The sequence below is a fragment of the Maniola hyperantus genome, chromosome 4, assembly GCF_902806685.2.
Source record: "Maniola hyperantus chromosome 4, iAphHyp1.2, whole genome shotgun sequence".
NCBI lineage: Eukaryota > Metazoa > Arthropoda > Insecta > Lepidoptera > Nymphalidae > Maniola > Maniola hyperantus.
In genome coordinates, this window is record NC_048539.1 from 14861418 (window position 1) to 14886808 (window position 25391).

At 37.1% G+C, this 25391-nt stretch overlaps 1 protein-coding gene across 1 annotated transcript in view; it reads right to left on the reverse strand.

Annotated features, from left to right (window-relative positions):
- The window catches only part of LOC117997286 (GTPase-activating Rap/Ran-GAP domain-like protein 3), a 188934-nt gene extending 164232 nt beyond the window's left edge, over window positions 1-24702 (reverse strand). Inside the window, exons 1-2 of the mRNA XM_069509918.1 lie at window positions 24662-24702; window positions 23411-23597 (exon numbers count right to left, since the gene is read on the reverse strand). Coding sequence (XP_069366019.1) covers window positions 23411-23459 — 49 coding nt within the window. The 5' untranslated portion in view covers window positions 23460-23597; window positions 24662-24702. The remainder of the gene's footprint in view (window positions 1-23410; window positions 23598-24661) is intronic.
- Window positions 24703-25391: the final 689 nt, after the last annotated feature.

Below are 25391 nucleotides of genomic sequence, written 5' to 3' on the forward strand. Positions count from 1 at the left end.
GGGTACTGAGCGCTACCGCTGCACCAAAGGAGATCGTCAAAAAGTATTCAGTAAGTTGCAAAGGACGCATGAACGAATGACAAACTCCTGTATGCGAAATATGAAATTTTTCCCTTTGAAAATCGATTTTCATTCAAAAACGTGACTAAGCGTAAGAAATTTTCTTTACTCTGTTGTCTTTACAAAACTCTCATAAAGATTTAGCTAAACAAATATAAGTTTCCTTTATTCCGGTGTCGGATCAAGTCGTTGTTTTACAGCAAAATGAATACAAACTGAGGAGCTACGCTTCAGCCCGTATTTTCTTGTTGTGTTTTATTACAACTAATAAGAAACTATAGCTTAAGTTAATTAATCATTCTTTCTTTATTAGGCAAGCACTTTACTAAATTAATTAACTAGTAATTTGTCTCTAAAAAACATTACAATAAAACTTAAAGCTAGCCTTATCTAATTACTATACAAATCATGCCCGCGTGGAATGGTGCCAAGAATACTGGCTGCATTTCCGCGCTGGACAGCCAGGCTGATCCGTTGCGCAAAAAATGAGCCAGCCCTTCTGTGACCAGATGAGGCTATTAATCGCGGTGAAATGTTTTGTATTTTTGTGTGATATGACTATTATATTTTATTTATATTTAAATTTGCTGTATCTAACTTTCGAATACTAAAGCAGACGGGTCGCCTGATGTTAAGTGATTACCGCCGCACATGAACATTTGCAGTACCAGAGGAACCACCAATGCGTTGCCGGCGTTTCTGGAATTTATTGGTCCGCCCCTTGATTTATTAAGTTTTCAAAACTTTTAGGGTATCTCCTGAGGAAAAAGGTACCCCTATAAGATCTGTCTGTATGTCATGTCTATCAAGACCCGTCAACAGAATCAAAACCTATAGGGTTTTTCCCGTTCCCCTAGAATCATGAACTTTGGTAGCTAGCAATGTCGTAGACCACAAGTAGGTACCTAAGGGGGAAAATCCGAAAACCATGAATTTGTAGACTTTACATCATAAAAAAATTTAAAAGTGTTATTTCTTGTACGTGGTTCAGAATCCTTCGTGTGCGAGTCCGACTCGCACTTGACCAGTTTTTTAACATGTTAAAAAACAGACACATACCTACCTACCTAATAACTTAAGAAGCTCTTATAAGCCCTAAGGGATGTTACAGCGTTCGGTCGTAGAAGCAGGTATTTACTCACTGTAATTATTATTTATCGGTCGATGTTCCATTCGAAATTGAGCGCCTATTCAGAAGAATGACGGTCCCGAAACTAGGCCGCAGCACCCTCAAAAGGACTGTCAAGTGTCAGGGCACACCTATCTGTCTATGTCATTTTATGAGAATAATGGATGTAGGTAAGTAATGGAGACGGATTTTAGCGCGTAGGCCTATTTGCATTGTACGATATAAACACCCAAATACCTGAAAACACTATTCACTCTCGTAGAGATACTTACATTATGTTGATTTATGTATCAACTCGAAGTGAGACTCTCATTAATTGGAATACGTGTAATTGTACCTACTACGAATAACGCCTACTTACACTTATTAAAAAAATAGTACTTATTCTAAATATATTACTTACTAAAAGTAGTGGCCATTTACAAGTAAACATAACATTTTTACAAAAATAAATTACAAAAAATATATTACAACAATAAGTCGATAGAAATACAAAAAGACACGAATGAAGTGTCTTTACACTTAGTTTAGTGAATAAACTACTAATATAACTAAAAAAGTAAACTGAGTACATATTATAGTTAGTTCAGTGTGTTACTAACTGTTTTGTGCCTATACTGAAAAGATACAATACCAAGTAATATTATAAATTCGACAGTATGTTATCTGTATGGTGATATCTATTCAATTATTTTTCTACTAAATGTACACTTACTTTTATTTTTAGATTCAAATGATAATACAATAAACAAAAATACCAAACTTATTCTAGAACATAAAAATTACAGATCGAAAATATCATCTAAACCACCGCAACGAGGCAGGGTGCCCAGAACGCTGGCAGCGTTACCTCGTTGAATGGCCAGACTAATATGCTGACCGAGGTAACTGCCAGCCCTCCGGTCCCCCGTGGATTCCGCGAGACGGCATGTAAGGTCCTTAAAAAAGGATCTAGCATCCTCGCCCCACGAACCCATGGTCTCCACCCCAAAAGGCACAAATATGAAACTATTTTTTATATTCTCATATTTGCGCCTCTACTAAATACATATACGTGTAAATAATAATACATAAGAATATGATAGGAATAGAAACATCAAAAAGAGAACTCACTTGATTACAAATTGTTAGCAATTTCGTAATACCATGCCATGACCGCAATCTAGGTTCCCTTTTTACTTCAGTGAACATCGAAATCATAAAATAACATTAATGCGCATCCATCTTGCTCGTAGACAACTTGCAACCCTAATAGCATTAAATTGTTTACGCTAAGCTGCGTTGGAATTCTGTCCCTTGTACATTCTTAATCTTATGAGAAGTTTCCCTAGCGCACTCCCCAGCGCTTTCCATACAAACCTAGTTTGGTTCTCAGTTGATTGGTTGAATACTAAGCTCTCTACTAAACTCAATGGGTTGTCTTCTTCTTCTTCTTCGTCGTAGCACTCTTGGCAGAGCGGTCGTGGTCATCACAAAGCAACGTAGGTGGGGCATTGACCCGAGTTTTGCACGCTGTATATTGCGGGTTTGAAAATACTAAATCACTAAAACTACAAAACGAGGCAATTGGTTATTGGTATTGGATTGTGTTTGGGTAGTATAACAATGACGCTAACTTTTTGCTAATGTTCTGGTTACACCCTGTATATTCCAGGACCTTTTAGACTGTAAAGAAACATTAAAAAGCAAAGATTATTTACATTCTCATTTTCATCAAACCATATCGAAGTAAAGCGGCAATAAAATTTCTATCAAAAAAGAATTATACGAGCAGCAAGTAACTTAAGGGAAAACCTTGTGTATACAATGCCCATAGTCATAAAATCATACAAAGTACAAATCTCAAAGGAACATTATAAGAACCGCGAGCCGCAAAGGACATAAATCCGCTATAATAAAGAACTAGTATCAACCTCACAACATATAAAATATTCATGAAGTTACGACACAGCTGTGGAAATAAATATCGACATTGGAACTTCCTATTACAATCTAAAGAGCTCTCTATAAACTTCCTTTGTATAACACTTCGGTAGATAATGAAGGTGACATTAGAACGTTTTATTTCCTTTTTATAATTAGTTACTTACTAACGTAACTTTCCTGATAATCAATTTATATAAGTAACTAGGTACCTATTTCGTTTTATGCTGTTACAACTTACGTATGTCACCCTCATACGTATCCAATATCCAATACCTAATGTAAAGAGTGTTGTAAGATTTTGTCGTCAGGGCCATTTGGGTGAAAAAGTTTTTCTTTTATTATCTGTTTTGTATACCTAACCTTCGGCCAGATGTTCTTCATACATCAAAGGGTCCATAATAAAACGTAACGTCAATCAAATAATAAATTGATATGATCCACGCGATTTCAGGCAGGCCAAAAAACCCTTATGAATATTAAAAGATAATTGATACGATAAATTACTTGTCTATCGTAGGCGTAGAGAAAAATGTATTGTTAAAATTTCTATTGTATCAAAGCATGAAAAAAAATTAAGTAATAGGTACCTACTTAATTTTTTTTCGCGTACTATACCTACCTAATTAAATACCACTTGCTTTAACGGTGAAGGAAAATATCGTGAGGAAACTTGCATGCCTGAGAGTTCTCCATAATGTTCTCAAAGGTGTGTGAAATCTGCCAATTCGCACATGGCCAGCGTGGTAGACTATGACAGTGGTACACTACACTAGTGGACCGGCTATGGGTTGATCATGATAACCGACTAACCATCGACTGATGAGGAGTTTATTCGAACTTGGTACTTCACATATACTAGGTACACGTATTATTATATTATATCTGTGTAAAGATCCAACCATGAGTATGTATGCAGAAGCACAACGCTAGATAAGAGGGTTTTTATGTTCTGTATATACACACAACAAAATTGGTTTTATCTTGAATTCATTACATAAATTGCAACTAAGGGGTGGCAGGAAGTAGAAACAATACCTAGATATGTGGAGATGATCTTGTTATACTCGTTGACACAAATAATTTATACGTAGGTAAGATTTAAAATCAACGACAATTATTATATAAATATTAGATACGTTGTAAAGTTAAAGCCTTCGTCTATTTAAATAAAACCATCTTAACATTTCAAACGTATTATTCTGAAATTGAGTTGGGATCCGCACTCCGCTGGTTGGATGATCTTAGTTTTCCAAATTATAATTAGCGAATATTATTATGTTAATTTGACAACTTCAAATGGGATGCCCCTTTTCAAAAACCCTACCCTATGCCAATAATCTAAAGGAAATATAAAGGAAACAATATTATCACAACATCATTATTATCAACATTATCATATTATCACTAGAAACAAGATAACAAAGTTACAAAAAAAACATTATTTTATTTCGTATTCGAACAATTATTACGATAAAATATTGTACTGTTATTTTTACTCTATGAAAATATTATAGCGTTATGAAACTCGGCAATATCATAGTGCAAATAAAGAAAAACAGAGGAAGGTACTTTTATGTAATGTATCCGTTTTATCTACGTTCAGAATTTTCTCGCCGCTGAAAAAGGCTGAAAATAATAAAATAAACAAAACCCAGAGAAAATAAGACCCATATTTTTGGTAAATCTGGGAAAACAGTCTATATAGGGCTTTCCTTCTCCATTGATTTGAGGTAATATCTGCTACATAGACACTGCACGGACAATTTACTTTATCAATTCTTTGTTTTACTTTCAACCTTCTTTCGACCTCAAGAGTACGCTTATACAAGGTTTTACACGAAAACAAAATCTTAAAACGTTGTCGGCGGACAACCCTCCACCTCCCATGGCCCCACCAACCTCTCGGTTATATGGGCCGAATCGCGGGAGGGCGCCCGTTCGGTACTTGCTCTTGGCATTTTCCCGGGGCGCCTTCTTGACTCCCTACAAATTATTTTTGTCTCTTCCTTGTCCCTTATGCTCACTCTCCCCCCTTGGGGGCTAGACGTCACTAACACAGCTGTGATCTCCGCTGCTGCTCCTCCGTGATGCCGGAGGCTCCGTTGTCGGCGGACAGGGGAGAATGCTTTGTTGTGATTGGTGGAATCAAAAGTCACGTGATCAAGGCAATGTACGGAATGAGGGTACTGAACGAGCGTAGGCCAACTTTTATGCTAAGCAACTGCCTAAGCGTGGCGATCGGGGGTGTCCGGCTATTAGGCGTCTATAGGTGGTGGTCTGTGCTTATCCAAACCACTATTTTAATATACGAATAGATATTAAGCTGAGCTTAATTAATTTCACTGTACATAGTGACTTCATGGGCCTACGTGAAGTTGGAACTTTGTAGCTATATCACCAAAATAAATAGCGCCCGAAAAGGTGATTTAAAATTTGAATTAGCTTATTGACTAAAATAGTTAACTCTTTCAAATAATTGTTCTCTATTTCATGGATTCATTTGAATTTTAGACTTTAGTAAATACTATTCGTATATTTGGACAACGTACAATCAGATTAAAATTGAACTGAAACGGAGTAACCTGTATGCCACTGATAAGAATATCACATTTAACACAATATCACCGCTATTCGTAAGCATTAAATAAAAGCATATAATTAGATAGGTAGGTACTGTTCAAAATTTAAGCTTTAAATGTTAGTTATATGTTGAAATTAAATTAACCATATCTAATATCTTACAGCAGACTCATTGTAAGTTCTTCTGCGAACACATTAATAACCAATGTGTTTTCGCTTTATTACTTACGCTCTTGCTATTTTATATTAGGTGCTATTCTCTGTTGGCCACTATTGATTTTCTCTTGAAACTCATAAACAAAGGGACAATAAAATCATTCTTCAACTTAATCGCATTGCCAGAAGTCTCAACCAAATTAACTAAGATACGTAATTGCATTTACCTACGGACTCCAGAATTAATCTCCAACAGGCAACAATCTCTTAAAAGCCTTCAAGCCTCAAAAACGGAACGTAATTAGAAAAAGTTCCGTCATTACGTTAATGACAGCCACATGAAACATCATTGCGCGTTGATGATTATAAGTCCCGCAAATTAGGTAGGTAGTTTCTTGTATATAATTATTGTACAACTTAAACATACCAACTTTGTTCATAATTACGAGTTGGTACATCGCAGCATATTCGCCATCTTATACAAGTTACCTAAGTAACAAAGTTTTTGTAGAGTCGTGCGAATATTGTCTTAGTAAGTACTTGAATTTTGAATTCTGATACCGTGCTATTTCCGACTGTGAAATGTGAAGTCATGTAATATCGCTATATTTTGTTAGATGAGAGATGAGGCAATGAGTTATCTCATAGTTTGAAAAAGCGATAAGTACTTGTTGGGGTCTCAAGGTGACAGAATGGCGTCTTTGCGCCGTAAAGCGCACTGTTGGAAGACTGTCACTAGGTGGACAGACGACATCAAACGAGTTGCAGGGAGCCGCTGGATTCGGGTGATGACGCAAGACCGTGTGGAAGTCCCTACCCTACAAGAGACCCAGTAGTGGATGTCTATCGGTTGACAATGATGATGATGATGATTATAAATAATAATTAGTACACTGTTCAATTTATTTTCAATAAACAGAATGATTTAGCATTCTTTAACTCTCAAGCCCGCTCTTCACTCACATTTGAATCGCGGCACGAAAGCTCGTGAAAACCCAGTGAACGGTGCGCAACAGCCATAGATAAATTCTGTAATCTGTGGTAACAGCCATCCAGAATTTAGCGCCGTGCAAAATGTGATTCGCAATTGATGAGCGGGCATGAGATTTTTACCGAAAAAAGATGGAGATCTTCTATAATTAAGCTTTTTCAAGGACCCTAAAATTCATTGCCTTTATCGCCGACCAATTTTACGCACAGTGAGTTTAGATTTTAAGTTTTTTTTTCAACTTGCAATGTTTAAGATGTTTTAGATTAGAGATTTTGATAAAGATGTTTTTTATGCTTGAACAATTAATAATATAACCCAAGTACTTTCTAAAACAGTAATAAATAGGATAAGTGCCTATTTTAAGACTATCTAGCCTACCTGTTGTTATATAATTCATTTCAAGTGAACTTGAAATTGGTACTTTTGGAAAAATTTGCTCGAAATACTCCGAATATTATTTGGCAACATATATTTTTGATATCTACATAAATATAGCATGTTCGTGACTGATAACAGTTGGTCGATACTTTTTACGTAAGCCTTGTTCCCAGAGGGTTGAGTGGGTTTTGTTTTTAGACACTTTTGGGAAATAAAATATGTGGGTCACCTCGTTTTACACGTTATTATTACGTTAATTGGAAATACCTGTGTCAATTTGTGTACTTAGGTAGATATAATTGTTCCGTAGAACAGGACCGACAATAGCCGACTGCTAGAGTCAATTCTTGCGCAAGTAATCAAAACAAATATTTTAGCTGTGATAGCCTAGTGGTTAGGACGTCCGCCTTCTAATCGGAGGTCGGGGTTTCGATCCCGAGCACGCACCTCTAACTTTTCAGAGTTATGTGCGTTTTAATTCATTAAATATCACTTGCTTTAACGGTGAAGGAAAACATCGTGAGGAAACCTGCATGCCTGGGAGTTCTCCACAATGCTCTCAAAGGTGTGTGAAGTCTGCCAATTCGCACATGGCCAGCGCGGTAGACTATGGCCAAACCCCTTCTCACTCTGAGAGGAGACCCGTGCTCTGTAGTGAGCCGGCGATGGGTTGATCATGATGATGATGATAAGTTAAAAGTTATCATAATGTTGTTAAGCCTGAACAGTTAAGGGGAGCTTCGGCCCTGGCACTGGTAGAATTTTTGTATCGCAAGCGCACAAAAATACTGAAGTGTTGAACCGCCAGATTAGTATATAGAGGATTTATGATTAACTAGCTGTTGCCCGCGACTTCATCTGCGTCCCGCGGAAACTGTCTTTTCCAGTGAGGTTTCTAAAAAAAATATTTCATACAAACCTTGTATGAAAATCTAGGTACCCGTGCTAAGCTGGGGTGACTCGCTAGTCAAATATAATTCACCAATTTTTAGGGTTCCGTACCTCAAAAGAAAAAAGAAACCCTTATAGGATCAATTCGTTGTCTGTCTGTCTGTCGTGTGTGTCAAGAAACCTATAGGGTACTTCCCGTTGACCTAGAATCATGAAATTCTCGGAGCGCGAGTCTGACTCGCAATTGGCCGGTGTTTAAATTGAATTATTGAACAAAGTTTATTTCTCTCTATAATTAGGTCTATGTCTATAGGTTATAAATACGACTAAAATTGTTTTATTTTTGTTCTCAAAATTTGATTAAATAGAAAATATTAAGTTAAATTAAATTGACTTTCATTCAGGTATACTTACTTACTTAAAATTGAAATATCTTAAAAAATCCTGAAGTCCGCATCCGCATCATGTGACCTTCTCATAATCGGCATCCACATGTTAAAATTCCGTAACAACCCTGGTTTGAAATAGCTACACTTAACAGTTAACACTAATCACTTGTCACATACTCTTCACAAAGCAGATCTTTCACTTTACATTGCACGAATATCGCTCGATTAATAAAACAGATCTACGGCCCTGACCCACTTTAATAAAAGTTTCAATCTCTTCAGAATATTCACGATGTAAAAAGGGTGATGATATTTCATAATATTCAACTGAAAACTGTCATCTGCATCGGAACAGCAACCAGAAGTACATTATTAATGATAATTGAGTCAAGCTGAGCTCAAACCTGGAAATGTCTAATTAAACTTACTTATATTGTTCTTTATCTGTATTATTAATATTTTTCTGCGTTCCTTTTATTATTTATGTCAGCACTTAACTACTTGAAGGCAATAAAATTTATGGATTTGATTTAATTTATAATATAGTGGTCGCATTTTTAACCGACTACCAAAAAGGAGGTGGTTCTCAATTCGGCCCATTTTTGTGTTCGAGAAATATTATAATAATAATATTCTTTATTAAAAAATATAAACCCAATACACCCTAAAACAACGCAGAACAATAATTATACCTACCTACATTACATTTTTTGCCTTATTTCCTAATAAGTAGGTACTACCCGCACCGTATCAGCCGTATCAATGATACGGGGCCCCCAGGCTACAGGGGTCCCGAAAGTGTAAAAGCAAAAATTCCCACAATGTTACCCACAGTCTTTTATAGATTAATAACATTTTTGAGAATAACTGCTAGGCCAACCATTTTATTTAAAAATCACATTACACCGAATTATTATATAATTCAAATTAGTCATAAAAAAATACGAAAGTCAGAAAAGAAATCTTTTTTTTTTCGGTTTAAGCGGGCGGCTATGTTGGCAACGTAGGACGTTAAGATTACCCCGCGACGCGTGACAGCAAGTCAGTTATTGCAGGATTCCTCCGTTTTGGTACAGGATCCCCCAACACATTTTGATACAGGGCCCGTCTGAGGCAAGCTACGCCACTGTAGGTACTCCTTGTATATCTTTTAGTTTATAATTTACTAGGTGATGCCCGGGACAAGAAGAATATGATAATATGTCTTGAGCAGTCAGTCAACGAAGTTAAAGCCTACCGAATTGATAAAATATGTCTTTTAGACGCTGTAGCTACCTGCGAAATTAATAAAACATGAAACTTTTATACTTAGTAAACTCAGAAAAAGTGAAAACGTGCGAGAGCTTTTATTATTTTACCGTCTAAACTCCACAAAGTTCATAAAAATGGGCTTTAGCCTTGAGCTGTTAATTTTCGACCTTCTTGTAAATTTTATATTGCCTTGCGTGCCCACAGCCTGGTAAGAATTGTAGGTATTAAGTACCGAAACATTAATCATTCCATCGTATTATTAAGATGAATTACCATGATACAGTTACTCCATCCAGTCCATAAAAATTGTACCATTTACCAGAAATTGAAAAAAAAAGGGAAATACAAATTAATTCTTAAGACAAATTACCTCGAGTAAGCCTGTTAAAAATACTAAGTTGTTCTTTTATAAAAGGTACTTAAGGTGACGCAGTACGCTCGACCTAACCTGTTTGCTTTTCACTTGACATTGTATGAGAATGGTTAGAGGCAAGATGATTTTCACTGAAATCAAGGGTTTAGGAAAAGTATTTTTGAGAAAAAAACACTACCAAAATGTATGTTTGCAAAATAAAGATATTTCAACTAATGAATAAATGCACTATGTCTAATGTTAAATTGTTTTAGAATTTTCATACCCCTAATCTTATTTATTTACGCCCAAAATTATCAGAAATTTAATGTTAAAATAGGAATCTTTTGAGGCTCGTAACTTTAAAATCAATATTTTTTTCTATGTTTAATATTATATCAATGAACCTAGATAATGGCAAGACAAACCGATATAATACTTAGTTTTGAGCATACAATATCAAATAATGTAGTAATTACCCTCCTACGTTTGTATGAAGAAAGCATCGAACTGAGCCCACTTAAGTGTAACGGTTCATAAAACATAAATAAGGTTAAAGTTCTTTCGATTCTCAAAAGCTTTTTCAATAAATAAATAACTGAATGTGTCTTCATGTGATCTTCGTGTTCCCTATCTCTATCCCAATCAGTCAAAGGTATTTAATATCTACTTAATTATTATGAACTAGCTTATGCCCGCGACTTCGTCGTCGTCGTCCCCCCCCCCCTCCGTTTACCCTTTGAGGGGTTAAATTTTCAAAAATCCTTTCTTAGCGGATGTCTGCATCATAATAGCTATCTGCATGCCAAACTTCAGCCCGATCCGTCCAGTAGTTTGAGCTGTGCGTTGATAGACCAGTCAGTAAGTCAGTCACCTTTCGTTATATATATTTATAGATGAAATATCAATAGGTAGAGGTAAAACCAACGGATGCAGTAAAGATTCTTACTCGGATTATAATTAGCAACATTATAAACATTGATCTCGGAAGATCTAGATACTAGAAGTCTTCATCGACCGACTGTAAGGAGTAGTTGACTGTACTACAACCCACCTGGGTATACGAAAACGTCAGAAATTCGGAAATTCGATTCAACTCTCTTGACATCCGTTATAATGTGAGTATCTAATACCTATGTTAATATCTTCCCTCGCCGCAGGAAACAACCCAGCTCAGTAAGTTACCTATTTGTATGGTATGAAGCAGAATACACAATGAGGAGGGTGCCCGTGTTTTGAATTTGATAAGTAAATGGGGAAATATGTAAGCACCTAGTACCTACCTACCTATATCAAGCCAACTGTTTAACACATACCAAGATAAGTTAGAAAAAGAAACAAATGGACTACATAAAAGTAGGTATTTAATAACAATAAACTCTCATTGGGTTTATGCTTAAACTCACTAAACTTTTGAAATCGTAGTGGAGTCCATTCCAATTTTTAACTAAATTGGTTTGGTCATTGTGGCGCGAAGGAGTAACCAACATCCAAACTTTCACATTTTATAAGTTTTACCTACTATGTACCAAATAGAAAACTATACACTTAATTTTATTTTTTACTAGCTGATGCCCGCGACTTCATTTGCGTGGAATTAGGTTTTTTAAAAATCCCGCGGGAAATCTTTGATTTTCCGGGATAAAAAGTAGCCTATGTCACTCTCCAGGTCTTTATCTATACCCATGCAAAAAAATCACGTCAATCCGTTGCACCTTTGCGACGTGATTGAAGGACAAACCAACAAACCTATAAACCAACAAACCAACAAACAAACACACTTTCGCATTTACAATAAGGGTACTGATTATGATTTTTATACGAGCAATTTAATTGGGTTTAAGCTTATTTCAAACTACGGGATATACTTCCATTATATTATAGTCAATATTGGCGTTCCCAACATTCATACGAATTTTTAGAGTAAAATTGGTACGAATTTGGACCAGCTTGAAATAACCGTCCGGAATCCATACTTAATATTATAAATGCGAAAGTGTGTCTGTCTTTTTGTCTGTCTGTCTGTCTGTCTGCTAGCTTTTCACGGCCCAACAGCTTAACTGATTTTGATGAAATTTGGTATACAGTTAGCTTACATCCCTGGGAAGGACATAGGCTACTTTTTATCCCGGAAAAGAAGAGTTCTCGCGGGATTTTTACTAACCTAAATCCACGCGGACGAAGCCGTGGGCATCATCTAGTTTTTCATAAAATATATCGCCTGCTCTCAAGTAATTTCCTAAAACATTAGGTTGGAGAAACGGAAGTCAATTACAAAAATTGCTACCGTTACATTAGCGGTCCGTTTTTTACTCGGAATATTTTTATTATTTAGACGAAAGTAGCAATTACCAAAAAACTATTAGTGAAAATATATACCTACCCAATCACTTTACAAAATCTTTATTTTAGTTTCTAAGATCAAAAAATACCTACTTACTGAAAATTCTAAAACAAATTCGGTGAAAGTGTGTTTGTTTGTTAGTTTGTCCTTCAATCACGTCGCAACTGTGCAACGGATTGACGTGATTTTTGTATGGGTAAGACTGTAATAGTAGTATTGTAATAAAGACCTGGAGAGTGACATAGGCTAAATTTTATCCCGGAAAATCAAAGAGTTCCCACGGGATTTTTAAAAACTTAATTCCACGCGGACGAAGCCGCGGGCATCACCTAGTTTATTATATAAGAAAGAACGTAGGTACTTCTAGCGTGTATAAGCTCGAGATGCAGGGAAGATTCAATATATGAGTACAAATTTCATTATCTACTGGCGAATGGCGATGAGCAGGTAAAAACTTCGATAACTTAAAGCAAACGATTAACAAAAGCGTGAGCTTTCGATCGCGACATTTTCATTTAAAGTTTAAACTAGATCAAGGTAACACGTGAAACACAAACGTTTTTCTATTTTATGAACAAATACATGCATCTTTAGGGAATGGTATCACGGTATAGCGGATTCTCGCACGAATTTTTCAGGATTGGTCTGGTATACATATAAATCAAATAGATAGACCCTCAAAATAAAACTATAGCACGCCGGAACATAGAAAGGGACTCAACATAATCCCTGTTTACTGAACTAGCTAGCAAGTCGCTATGACCTTTCCTTTGCTAGCCCAGTGCCAATATGAATATTACTTAGGTACTCTATCTTTAAATAGATATATTATAAGTACAATATAAGTACACCTCAGTCAAGTTAAGTTAAAATACTGTTACCAAAACTATACTCATACATCCATATCTATCCAGACATTAATAAGAAGTTATAGTGGAATGAAGGAATTATACTCCTTTTTTGGGCAGTTGGTTATAAAACTACCTTGATTGGTGGACTAAATCTCTCCTATAAGATCGCCTATGACAAACCAAGTTTTGACTTTTGACCAAACCAATACTAATAAGCACACAAAATATGTAATGCAAATAACTTTTATGCATTTGCTTTACTGCTATCTTTTTTGGTTAGAGTGCTGAATATCATAAAAGCTATCGTAAAACCGGAATAAAATACGGGCTTGTCAAGACATAAACCATAGTGGGACAAAAACTTTAAATGCGGGAAAGGGCTCATCGAACGAATAAGGGAATTTATGTTCGTCCTATCTTCTGACAATAAACGTAATTGGTTTGGATGACTAGTCAATATTGAAGTTCTTATAAACTGCTAGTTTATGCCCGCGACTTCGTCCGCGTGGACTACACAAATTTCAAACTCCTATTTCACCCCCTTAGGGGTTGAATTTTCAAAAATCTTTTGTTAGCGGATGCCTGCGTCATATTCTGCATGTCAAATTTCATCCCGATCAGTCCAGTAGTTTGAGCTGTGCGTTGATAGATCAGGCAGTCAGTCAGTCACCTTTTCCGTTTATATAATTGTATATGGATTTTAGTGTGATATACGTAAACAGACATGATTTAATCCATTAGGGCACATAATAATATCAGAATCAGCGATCTAACGGAAATATTATACGTATAATTATAGGCTGTGGGAATCGATACAGTAAAAGTTCGGAGTTGAAAAATGACGATAATATATTATTTTAACCATTGTTTTGCTAAGTACGGTTTTTTTTAATTTTTTTATTTATTCGTACCAAAAATTAGTAAGTAACAGTAAAAAGAAATACATAAGAAGTGGACAGGGAACCAGTTATAGGTATATAAGAGATCTGACGCTTGGCATATACATTATAGTACCTATTACTTCCAATAAGCTAATCGATTTGATGACAACATGCAAATTACTTTAGCGGTCATAGGCTCTCTATGCTCTTATCGCCTTTGTATTTAATAGGCAATGAACGAGATAGCCAATCTGGTTTAAGTGGTAGAAATAGATAGGATAATATTTTAGCATTTGCTATACGACCGTATCATCTCTTCCACCAAATTTTGAATTAGAAAATATCACACTAAATATATTCATGATTAAAAACCCTGGTCAAGTACGAGTTGGAATTGCACTAGAAGGGTTCCTTACCATCAAACAAGAAATAACACTTTTTAATTTTTGTGTGATGTTTATTTCACAAGTTCAGGGTTTTCGGATTGTTCCCTTCACTTATTTAACAAAAATATATGTACGTACTAAAAGAGAACTAATACAAAAGTAATCACGTGAAAAAATAATATCCACCAAATATAAAACTCACGTGCAAACCGTCGTTATGTGTAATTTACATCTAAAGTGGTGTAATTTGGGTCACTGTGTAATGTGTACCGAACACTAATGTTTGCGCGGCGTCGAGAGGTTTGCTGACTCTGGCTTATTAGCCTAGGTGTACAGATTTAGAAGCTGTGATAGCCTAGTGGTTAAGACGTCCACCTTCTAAATATTGGAGGGTTAATCCCGGGCTCGCACCTCTAAATTTTCGGAGTTAAATGTGTGTTAGGTAATTAAATATCACTTGCTTTAACGTGAAGGAAAACATCGTGAGGAAACCTGCACACCTGAGAGATCTCCATAATGTTCTCAAAGGAGTGTGAAGTTTGTCAATCGGCACTTGGCCAGCGTGGTAGACTATGGCCAAACTCCTTCTCATTCTGAGAGGAGACACGTGCTCTGTCTGAGCTGGCGATTTAAACACCCTACCAAAACAAAATAACTAGGTATATGTTAACTACGCAAAGGCTTGCGTGTAAAAACGAAGCCTTTTTGCAATTACAATAGGTTTGAGTGTTATACTTAAGTATATTATATGGCCTCGGTATATCGGCCTGGATCCACCCTTGCCATTGCGATACAAAATCGTTATCACATGTTGCATTATTCATTTAATACGGAATCTCCGTAATACGAGTACTTTTATACAATCGCACCACAAAAAACTCGATCAAGTGCGAATCGGACTCGCACACGAAGGCTTCTGTACCATCATACAAGATATGATTGATCATTGAGCATTGATTGTCAGTGAGATGTCAATGAGAAAAATTTGCTCGTTTCAAAATTTTTATTTATTAAATATTTGGCTCGGTTATTCTGGAATAATATTGGCATCAAATTGGCACTTATTCGCGAAATACCCCGTGGTATTATTTTCACGCCTGATATGCGATACTAACAGCACTTTTTGTTTCAGGGGCCTCAACGGGCAGCGCCTGCTCTGCAGGCCTCCTGGTTGCCGCTGTCGGGGCTCCGCGCGCTTATAGACGCTATTGTGTAGTGTTTTAGTGTTTTTATTTTTACGTGTTTCGAAGTATGAACCCCAGTGCTTCTCAAGGTGAATACCTAGAATGCCCCCACTGTAGCGATGGCAGGCAGTTTAAGGGTCGCAAAGGCCTTAATATTCACATCGCACGTTGTCACGGACCGCCTACACGGCCTCTTACTTGCCCAAATTTGATGTGCGATCAAACCCAATCAGGAAGCGATAACCAGGTACCATTTGAAATTTTATTATCCAAATACAGTCAAAATATTCCATTAATAAAACGCATTCCGCGAGGAGCTAGGATATCGTTAGCTAGATCCTTATCACATACAATCCAAAATGTGCTATCAAATTCACTTTTAGATTGGCAAAACCTCTTTTTTTTTGCATATAGACATTTCTATGTTAATAAGTCAGAAATCGGGTCGCTATGTACAAAATTAAAAAAAAATAGTTTGGCTGATCGCGTTTTTCCAATCCCTGACTGCTCATTTCGAACACAAAATTACAATTTGAAGAAAATTGTGGAAAACAAGGTTATGGATGGGGATCTTAAAAACGCCGCCCGCATTTTGTTTTCTAGTGATACACTGGCTCCATTCAATGATATAACGCTGGAAGCCTTACGTGACAAGCATCCCTTACCAAATACCGATTCTGTGCTGCCAGATCCACCTTCTAACACTTCTTATTTACAGATAAAGGATGAAGAAACTTACGCTGCGATAATGTCGTTTTCTAGTGGCTCTGCTGGTGGCATGGACGGCATAACGCCACAACATCTTAAGGATCTTGTGGGAGTTACTGCTGGGGACGCCGGCAAGGCGCTACTGAGCGACATTACCAGACTATGTAATTTCATGTTATCTGGCGAGGTAAATTCATCCTTTCTACCATTCCTTTATGGCGCGAGGCTTTGTGCTTTCAATAAGAAAGATGGTGGCATCCGTCCCATCGCTGTTGGCTGTACTTTTCGCCGTTTGGCGTCAAAATTAGCGTGTAGTCACATAGTCTCTACCCTAAAGGATAAATTCCAACCTATTCAAGTTGGATTCGGCAGTAAAGGAGGTTGTGAAGCAGCAGTTCATTCGGCTCGTACTTTCTTAACGAATGGCGAGGTTGAGGTACTGCTGAAAGTAGATGTAAAGAATGCTTTTAATTCTTTGGACAGGGCAACTTTGCTGACAGAAGTCTCAACGCAACTTCCTGAAATTTACCCATATGTTTGGCAATGTTACAGCTCTGCTTCTAAATTATTCTTTGGAGATAGCGATATTAAGTCTTCTGTAGGCGTTCAGCAGGGGGATCCTTTAGGTCCGGCCCTGTTCAGCTTAGGGATCCATAACCATATCTCAAATTTAACATCTAAATTTAACATATGGTATCTTGATGATGGAACCATTGGGGGCAACGTGGATGACGTTCTAAAAGATCTTAATCATATTAAGCAACAGTTTGGGAAAATTGGTTTAGAACTTAATTTTTCGAAATGCGAATTGTTTTTTACAGAAAAACTGTCGCAAGAAAGAATTCTATTGGCCTCTGAATTATTCAATGAAATTTCACCTAATATTAAAATACTTGATAAACGTTCACTTTGCCTTCTCGGTGCTCCTCTTTATAATGAATCCATACAACCACTCTTGGATCAAAAAGTCAGAACATTTTCGGCTAATACCGACAAATTGGGCACTCTAAATTCTCACATTGCATTTTCGATCCTAAAATATTGCCTTTTTGTACCTAAATTAATTTACATTCTCCGCGCGAGCCCAATTTGGAAATTTCATGGACTACTCGATAACATGGATGCCACCCTTAAAAGTACACTAGAACAAATTCTAAATTTAACTTTTGATGAGCACTCCTGGAACCAAGCAACTTTACCGGTCAAGTACGGTGGCATCGGCGTGAGGAAAATTTCCAGTGTAGCTCTTCCGGCTTTTCTGTCCTCTGTGCATAGTATAAAAGAGCTTAGCTCTCAAATTCTCAAATCCAATTCATCATTGACCTATGCCGCAGAGGCCCTAGAGAGTTGGAAGGTCAGATGTCCCAATGTCGACATCCCGAAGGAACGTACTACACAAAAACTTTGGGATTTGCCATTGGTTCAACTGACACATACGAATTTGGTTCAAAATCTTACAAGTGACAGAGATCGTGCCAGGCTTCTAGCATTATCCGAAAAGGAATCTGGGTATTGGCTGCATGCCTTGCCATCAAAAAATCTCGGCACACTTTTAGATAACGAAAGTTTTCGTGTGGCTCTAGGTCTCAGATTGGGAACACCACTGTGCCATCAGCACAGATGTCCGTGTGGAAAAGAGGTTGATAAATTTGGAATCCACGGACTCTCTTGCCAAAGGAGCTCCGGTAGGCTGTTTAGGCATGGCTCTCTTAACGATACAATTAAAAGAGCTCTTGCCACCATAAATATTCCTGCGCTCATTGAGCCGGCAGGGATTAGTCGGGATGATGGCAAGAGACCTGATGGATTGACGCTGGTTCCCTGGGAACGGGGACGGGCGCTAATGTGGGACGCAACTTGCGTTGACACATTGGCCCCGTGTCATATCAGGAAGACAGCATCAAGACCGGGAGCCGCAGCAGAAACAGCTGAAAACGGCAAGCGGCGCAAGTATGCCTCTCTTATAGAGAGTTACATTTTTGTGCCGTTTGCCGTGGAGACCCTGGGGCCATGGAGTCTTAGTGCTAAAAATTTTTTACGAGACATTTCACCGCGATTAATAGCCTCAACTGGTGACAGAAGGGCTGGCTCATTTTTTGCGCAGCGGATCAGCCTGGCTGTCCAGCGCGGAAATGCAGCCAGTATTCTTGGCACCATTCCACGCGGTCATGATTTATATAGTAATTAGATAAGGCTAGCCTTAAGTTTTATTGTATTAAAAAAAAAAATAGATATGATACAACTGTTAATTTTTTTAAATTTTAATAGCTGCCATTTTGAAATTTTGTAATATTTGTTGATAAAGCGGCTATAGAAATACACACTGTGATTTCAAATCTCTCTATTACAGTTTATGAGATACAGCTCGCTGACAGACAGATAGACGGACGGACAGACGGACAGCGGAGGCGTAATAATAAAGTCTCGTTGGCACTTTTCAGATACGAACTCCTAAAAAAGTATCTTGAACATCAAGACACTTCCTTTATAAAGTTGGCATTCGTAGCTAGTGGCGAGCGCGCTACGACAAGACGTAGCGGTTCGCTACGAAGCGTATAGGTTTAGTAATAGGGCGCCCCTTGGTTCTGTACGGAACCCTAAAAATATATATTTCAATCTTCTGTTATTCACTGGGATTCTTCCATCTGAATGTCTGTATTAGAAGTAACAAGTAATCGAAACCTTCAAATAAAACAGCGTTTTGCTTTAGACGAGATGAAAACGAGTTCTCGTTGTTAGGTCAGTCCTTTGTTTTCAAGAAAGGAAGCCACGTTTTAATATCGCTCGCATTCTTTTTACAAAAAAAAATATTTTCATGATTGTGTAAAAAGAGATAAGAGTAACTATGTAGCTACCTAGATATAAGTATTGGGAAAACTCCATGCCAATCCTACATTCTTTATTCCTAGCAAATTTTCCGATATAGCTTCATCAATAGCCAAGAAGGCAATACACCTTATGGCACACACGGATAGACTAGCTTATGCTCACGACTTCGTCCGCGTGGATTGCATAAATTTCAAACCTCCATTTAACCCACTTAGGGGTAGAATTCCGAAAAATCCCTTCTTAGTCGATACCTACTCTATACAAAGAAAACCCCCTCCAGATTGCATGTTTCATTCTAGGACCAGCGGTTTAGGCTGTGCGTTGATATATAAGTCAGTCAGTCGGGACTTTGAATTTTATATATTATACAAATCAGTAAATCTGTTAGTCAGTCAGCTTCTTCTTTTATATGTATAGATGTGCGCTGAGCCTTAGGGTATGTCTGCGCAATACTCACACGGATGAAGCTAATAAATATTATTACTTCAGTAAAGCATATAAAGATTATAGAAGCGAGAATAGAAATTCAAAGCTAATATTTATTAGAGACTAGAGACGCCGATACTGAACAGTTTGAACGAATTTTACATACTTATTTATCCATTTTATAAAATGCACAGGCTTGCTTCGCGCCATCTGATTTACATTTAAAATGCTTTTGGTTATGTTATGGAAATGCTATTATGTCATTTATATACTTACAAAAACAACATTAAATTAAAACTTAATTAAATCTAAAACCTCATCGAGACCACCGCAGGGAGGCATTGTAGCAAAGATGCTGGCAGCATTACCCCTTTGGATGGCCAAACTAATTCTTTGACCAAGGTAGCTGCCAGCTCTCGGGTCCCCGGTTGACTCGAAAACCCGTTTCGAAATATCCTCAAAAAGAGCTCGAGCCCCGGGCCCCACGGCCTCAAGGCAAGACCTATTTATATACTGCATGTGATACGTTTATTATAATAATAAAAATACCGGCCACTGCACTCTCTGCAATCTCACCTGGTGGTAAGTAATGATGCAGTCTAAGATGGTAGCGGGCTGACCTGGACGGTGTACAGCAGTTTTAATCTAATAATAGCCTAATTAGCCTAATCTTAATAGCGTGCTATACCCAGGTGCCGAATAAATTCCATTGTTGGTCACTGCGGCAACTTCAACAGTCTCAAATACTTCAAGGCAAATACAAAGATCGATATTGTAACTGTACCTATTGAACTTGAGTTGTTCACCGATAATATAATTTTACATTTTTTATCTTTTTTTTATTCGAGAAAACGAGCAGGCGGGTCACCTGATTTTAAGTGATTGCCGCCGCCCATGAATATTTACAGCACCAGAGGAACTGCTGATGCGTTGCCGGCCTTTCAGGAATTTGTTGGTCCGCCCCTTGAATAAACCCTTGTAATCTTGTGGGATCACCGCCGATGGGAGTTGATTCCACAGTTTGCATGTGCGTGGAAAGAAGGATCTGGCACAACGGACGGTCGAAGTGCACCAGACACCAAGGTGGTGAGGGTGAAAATGCTTGCGGTGGCGCGCGGTGCGGCTTCAGAAAAAGGAGGGTGGAATGAGATCAAAAAGCTCTTCAGAGCACTCCTCTATCAAGGCGATAGAACAAGCATAGAGAGCTTACGTCTCTGCGGTGCTGCAAGCTTTCCAACGAGCCCGCATTTGGATCCGATCAAATGGGTATCATCCGAAGTATCATTCACTTTTGTGCCTATAGTTGACTATTGACCACGATCATACTGATGGGAAGTGATAGGTGGCCAAAGATAATGTGCCTAGAAGATGCCTTTTCAATTTTGTTTTAAAGATACCCCGATATAAATTTGTAGGAAACTCTAATCTCGGAAGAGCATTCCAAACCCTAGCCATGAGCCATGCGTATGACGAATGATGACGTAAACGTTTCGTGCGTATAGAAGGAATGTCGATAACATAGGGGTGGAAATATCTTGTTTTTTTACGTTTTATTGTGAACATTCCTGCAATATTGGAGACTTTTTAACATTCTACGTGTGCTTAAGTTGAAAACTATGGTAGTTATTGAAAAACGTTTGTACGTGCTCTACCCACATTCTCGTCCCGAGTGCAGAAAATCCACGGCTATTTCTTGAAGGACAATTTTGCGAATGTTGGTCTTCGTGACCAGCATATTCTACGATGTTGTAAAAATTAAAGAGGGTTCTCGTAAAACAGGTCACACTAATACTCTATCCGCGCAAAGAAGTTGGTATAGCACTCTCTCTGTTACGTAATCCCACACAAATGAAAGAGACAAATCTCTGTGGGCCTTAACCATTTTGCACCACCAACCAAATCACAAACATGTTTTCAAAACATTCGAAATTCAATTCGAAAATGTTTACAAAAAACATTCAAAATTTAATTAGAAAACACAGTTTTGTTTGTAATTGGTTGATGACTCAAAATGGTTAGCGCCCACTGAGATTTTGGTGTCTTATCATTTGTATGGGATTACGTAACAGAGAGAGCGTTATACTATATTCTTTCCGCGGATAGAGTATAGGTAGGTACCTATTCTATAAAAACCGGTCAAGCGCGGGTCAGGCTCGCAAACGAAGGTTCCGTACTACCTTACACGAGATAAAACTTTTTAGTATTTTTTTGTGATGTAGCCACAAATTGACCGTTTTCGGATTTTTCCTTTTATTTGTGCTGACATTGCTACCGGCCAAATTTCATCATTCTATGTCAAAGGGAGGTACCCTATGGGGTTTAGTTCCCTTGACGGGTCTTGATAGACAGACGTCTGTCTGTCGTGTCTGTCAAGACCCGTGACACAGACAGACAACGAAGTGATCCTATAAATTTCGACCACCAAACTCTACCTATGAACGTAAAGTTGCCCTAGTGCACAAATATTATACCTAGAGTATTTTGGTTCTGTCATCATCATAATCGTCAAATACGCTATAGAGCTCTCTGGGCAGGGGCTACTATTCTTTTTCTACGTCCCTTTCCGTCTTTATGTCAATATAAATGATTTATTGAATTATTATGTTTTCCTACTTGAAAGAATCCGAATTGATATTATATCATATTATAATGATTGATGAATTATATTCAAAGATTTACATTCAAACTCAAAGATTCAGTAGGTACTTATTGCTTTTGGAATTTCTAATAAAATCTTATCATTAATCAAATACGGCAGCTATTGTTACAGCTGTATGTGGCCAGCAAACCTAAATTTTGGAAGACCACGATTTTTCTTACGTGAAAAAGACGAAATATTTTTCTTCCTACTTTTAGGGTTCCTTACCCTCGCGCAATTGAAATTATTTATAGAATTGTTATACCTTCTTGAATTTAAAATCGTACCTAGTGACACAGCCAAATCTTCCTAGCAAAGTTTGTGCAAGTTTATAAGATAGAAGCTAGGTAAATAGGTACTCTAAGACCATTTTAATTAAATTAATTAAAAACTTTTAAATTCAAAGTAGGAAAAGCAGTAGCACAGTTTGCGTGGGAGTTAGAAAATCAAATCTTAAAACTTTAACGCCCTGTAATAAAAATAAATAACGATTGAATTTTTTTTAACGACAATCTAAATGTTACCGTTTCTTATGATTGACATTCAAGAAATCCTTTAGGAACAATTCAAAATTCAAACACCGAATCAATTACTGGCATTGCTTTTCCAGTAGCGTGGTGACGCCTCTCGCCAGTCTAGACCTAAGTCAATCCAGCAATTAAGATTCCCAAATTGACCTCGCTAGGAATCAACTCGGGGATCAGACAGCACTCAGCGTATCAGAGAGATCGTCATACTGTACTTTATATAGGTAAAAATACCATTGTTCTTTATTTTAGAAGCAATAAAGTAAATAATAGTACAATCTAAAAATAAATCAAAATGAAAAGACCTGGCGGCTGGCTCACTAACTGACTTATCAACGCCCAACCCAAACCCCTAAAGCATTTGGAATATATGAAAGCATAAAATTTTGCACAGAGGTTCCTTTTATAATGAAGACAAGGAATAAGGCCTGAACTTTTGGAAATACCCCCCGAGATAAATAGGATTTCTATTGTCATCGAGCGAAGCCGCCCGCGGTGGACAGTCCAAATGTAATTTAATAAACATCCCTTACCTTGCTCTTGTAGAGGTGGGGTCCTTTTGTCTTCTACTCGCCTCTCCATCTCACACTCAATGTTACAAACACGACTATTTACATATCGATTGTAATACTCTTACAGGTTATTACAAAATTAACCAAAAAATAAATAAGAATATGATTTTGTTTCCTTCTCTTGTTTTGGATCTTGTCTGGTTATAAGCTATGAGAAGAGTATAGGGAAACCGAAAAACTTGGACTCGAACCAACTAACATTTGATGATATAGATTTATAGAAGAATAGCAACAGGTAGAGACTGAGTAAGAACTAGTAAAGTCATAAAAACCACGAGCTTTTCTCTTATTTGACTTTTTTAAGCCTGAACTTCCAAACTAAGAAAAATAAATGAATGAAATTATTTGAATCTACAGATTTATTGGAAAAAATATATTGCAGTACTTTATCCAAAATCGTTTTAATTATACTAAACGAGAATAGGTACAATTAATAAAATAAACGGGACGAAAATATTGATTTTGTTGCCGTCAAGAGACTAAAACATTTTTGAATAATTATTTATTGCATTAAAATAATACGTATGCCTATTTTAAAAGTTCCTTATCATTGGCAAAAAATTTCGGTTTACGGTAAGAAAATAATTTCGTTTCGTTACCTAGCTAGTAAATGCTACGCGTTCGTAGCAACTGCTACGCAATGGCTACGGTAGTAACCACGCAAGAAATAAGCAACACTGACATGAATAGTAGAATGTTTCGTATAAAATTGGACAAGTAACTTTCTTTGAACTTTGAAATAAATACATAACTATAAATTCAAACGTCCCTCATAATTTTATAGCGAACCTACAGGTACTTCATTGTTTTTGAAAAATCATAAACCTGTTTTGAAACAAAACTGTATCAGTTGGGAGTTAATGGTTCAGTCTCTAATCGGTAATAGTACATAATATTATTATATAATGTTATAACAGTAGGTACGTTTAACCAAGTAGGCATTTATTGTTATTGAAACAATAATATTTTAGATTTCACCAAAAATTTATATGCAGACAAAAAATAAATCATACTTTATCGTATTCCACAATCTCATACAAGTGTATTTCTTTACGATTTTATTCACAATAACTTTATAGGTTTTCGCGCTTTAATTTTTTTTTTTACATTTTTAGTAAAATAAATAAGGGGATATAATCAAAACCAAATGTAACAACGGTAAAAATAAACAAAATATTATAGTATCCGAATTTTGATTTTGTTATTATTTACATCAAACGATTTCGTTTGTAAAGGCGTAATATTACCCGCCCGCGCGCTCGTTCTGAAAGGAAGATCCGAAGCGACTGGCGTTTGGACGGTGGTCGTTTGTACGCTACGCTCTCTTCAACCTTATGTAAGCACTTTATGCTATCGACTGCCACGGTAATCAAAATTTAAATATAAGTTAACTGGCTATTGTTATAGACCAGACACTTGGAACTTATCAAGCTAACGTGCACTGTGTATACTTAACAAAAGACTATTCGTAGTGCGCTCCAGACATACGTAGTTTGGCTCTCATAGACACGTTCGTGAAACTTATATCAGTGTCTGTAGTTTACAAGATTTTCGTTAAGATTCTCGCACCTTTAATTTACTCGGGCTGAATTCCTTATGGGATTAAATGTTATATCAGACAAAATTTCCACGAACATTAAACGGCCAAGCCTGCCAAACCATGCTTTTTTTACGAAGACGTAGGGTTTGTAGGGTCACGCTCACGGCTTATAATTTGATAAATTCAACGAAATGATTGAAGGGTGAAAATGACCTCATTTTCGAAGGGCGAGTATCAGAGAATATCTAATGACCTTCTTCAGATTGTGTGTGGACATCGATCCGACGTGATCGAACAAAGAAAGGGCAAAATCCTTTTAGCTGTGAAAGATCCGTCAGTCAAGAGTAATCTGCGCAAGATTCCTCCTTCTTGTACCGATTTATTTGAGTCCACTGCCTTTAC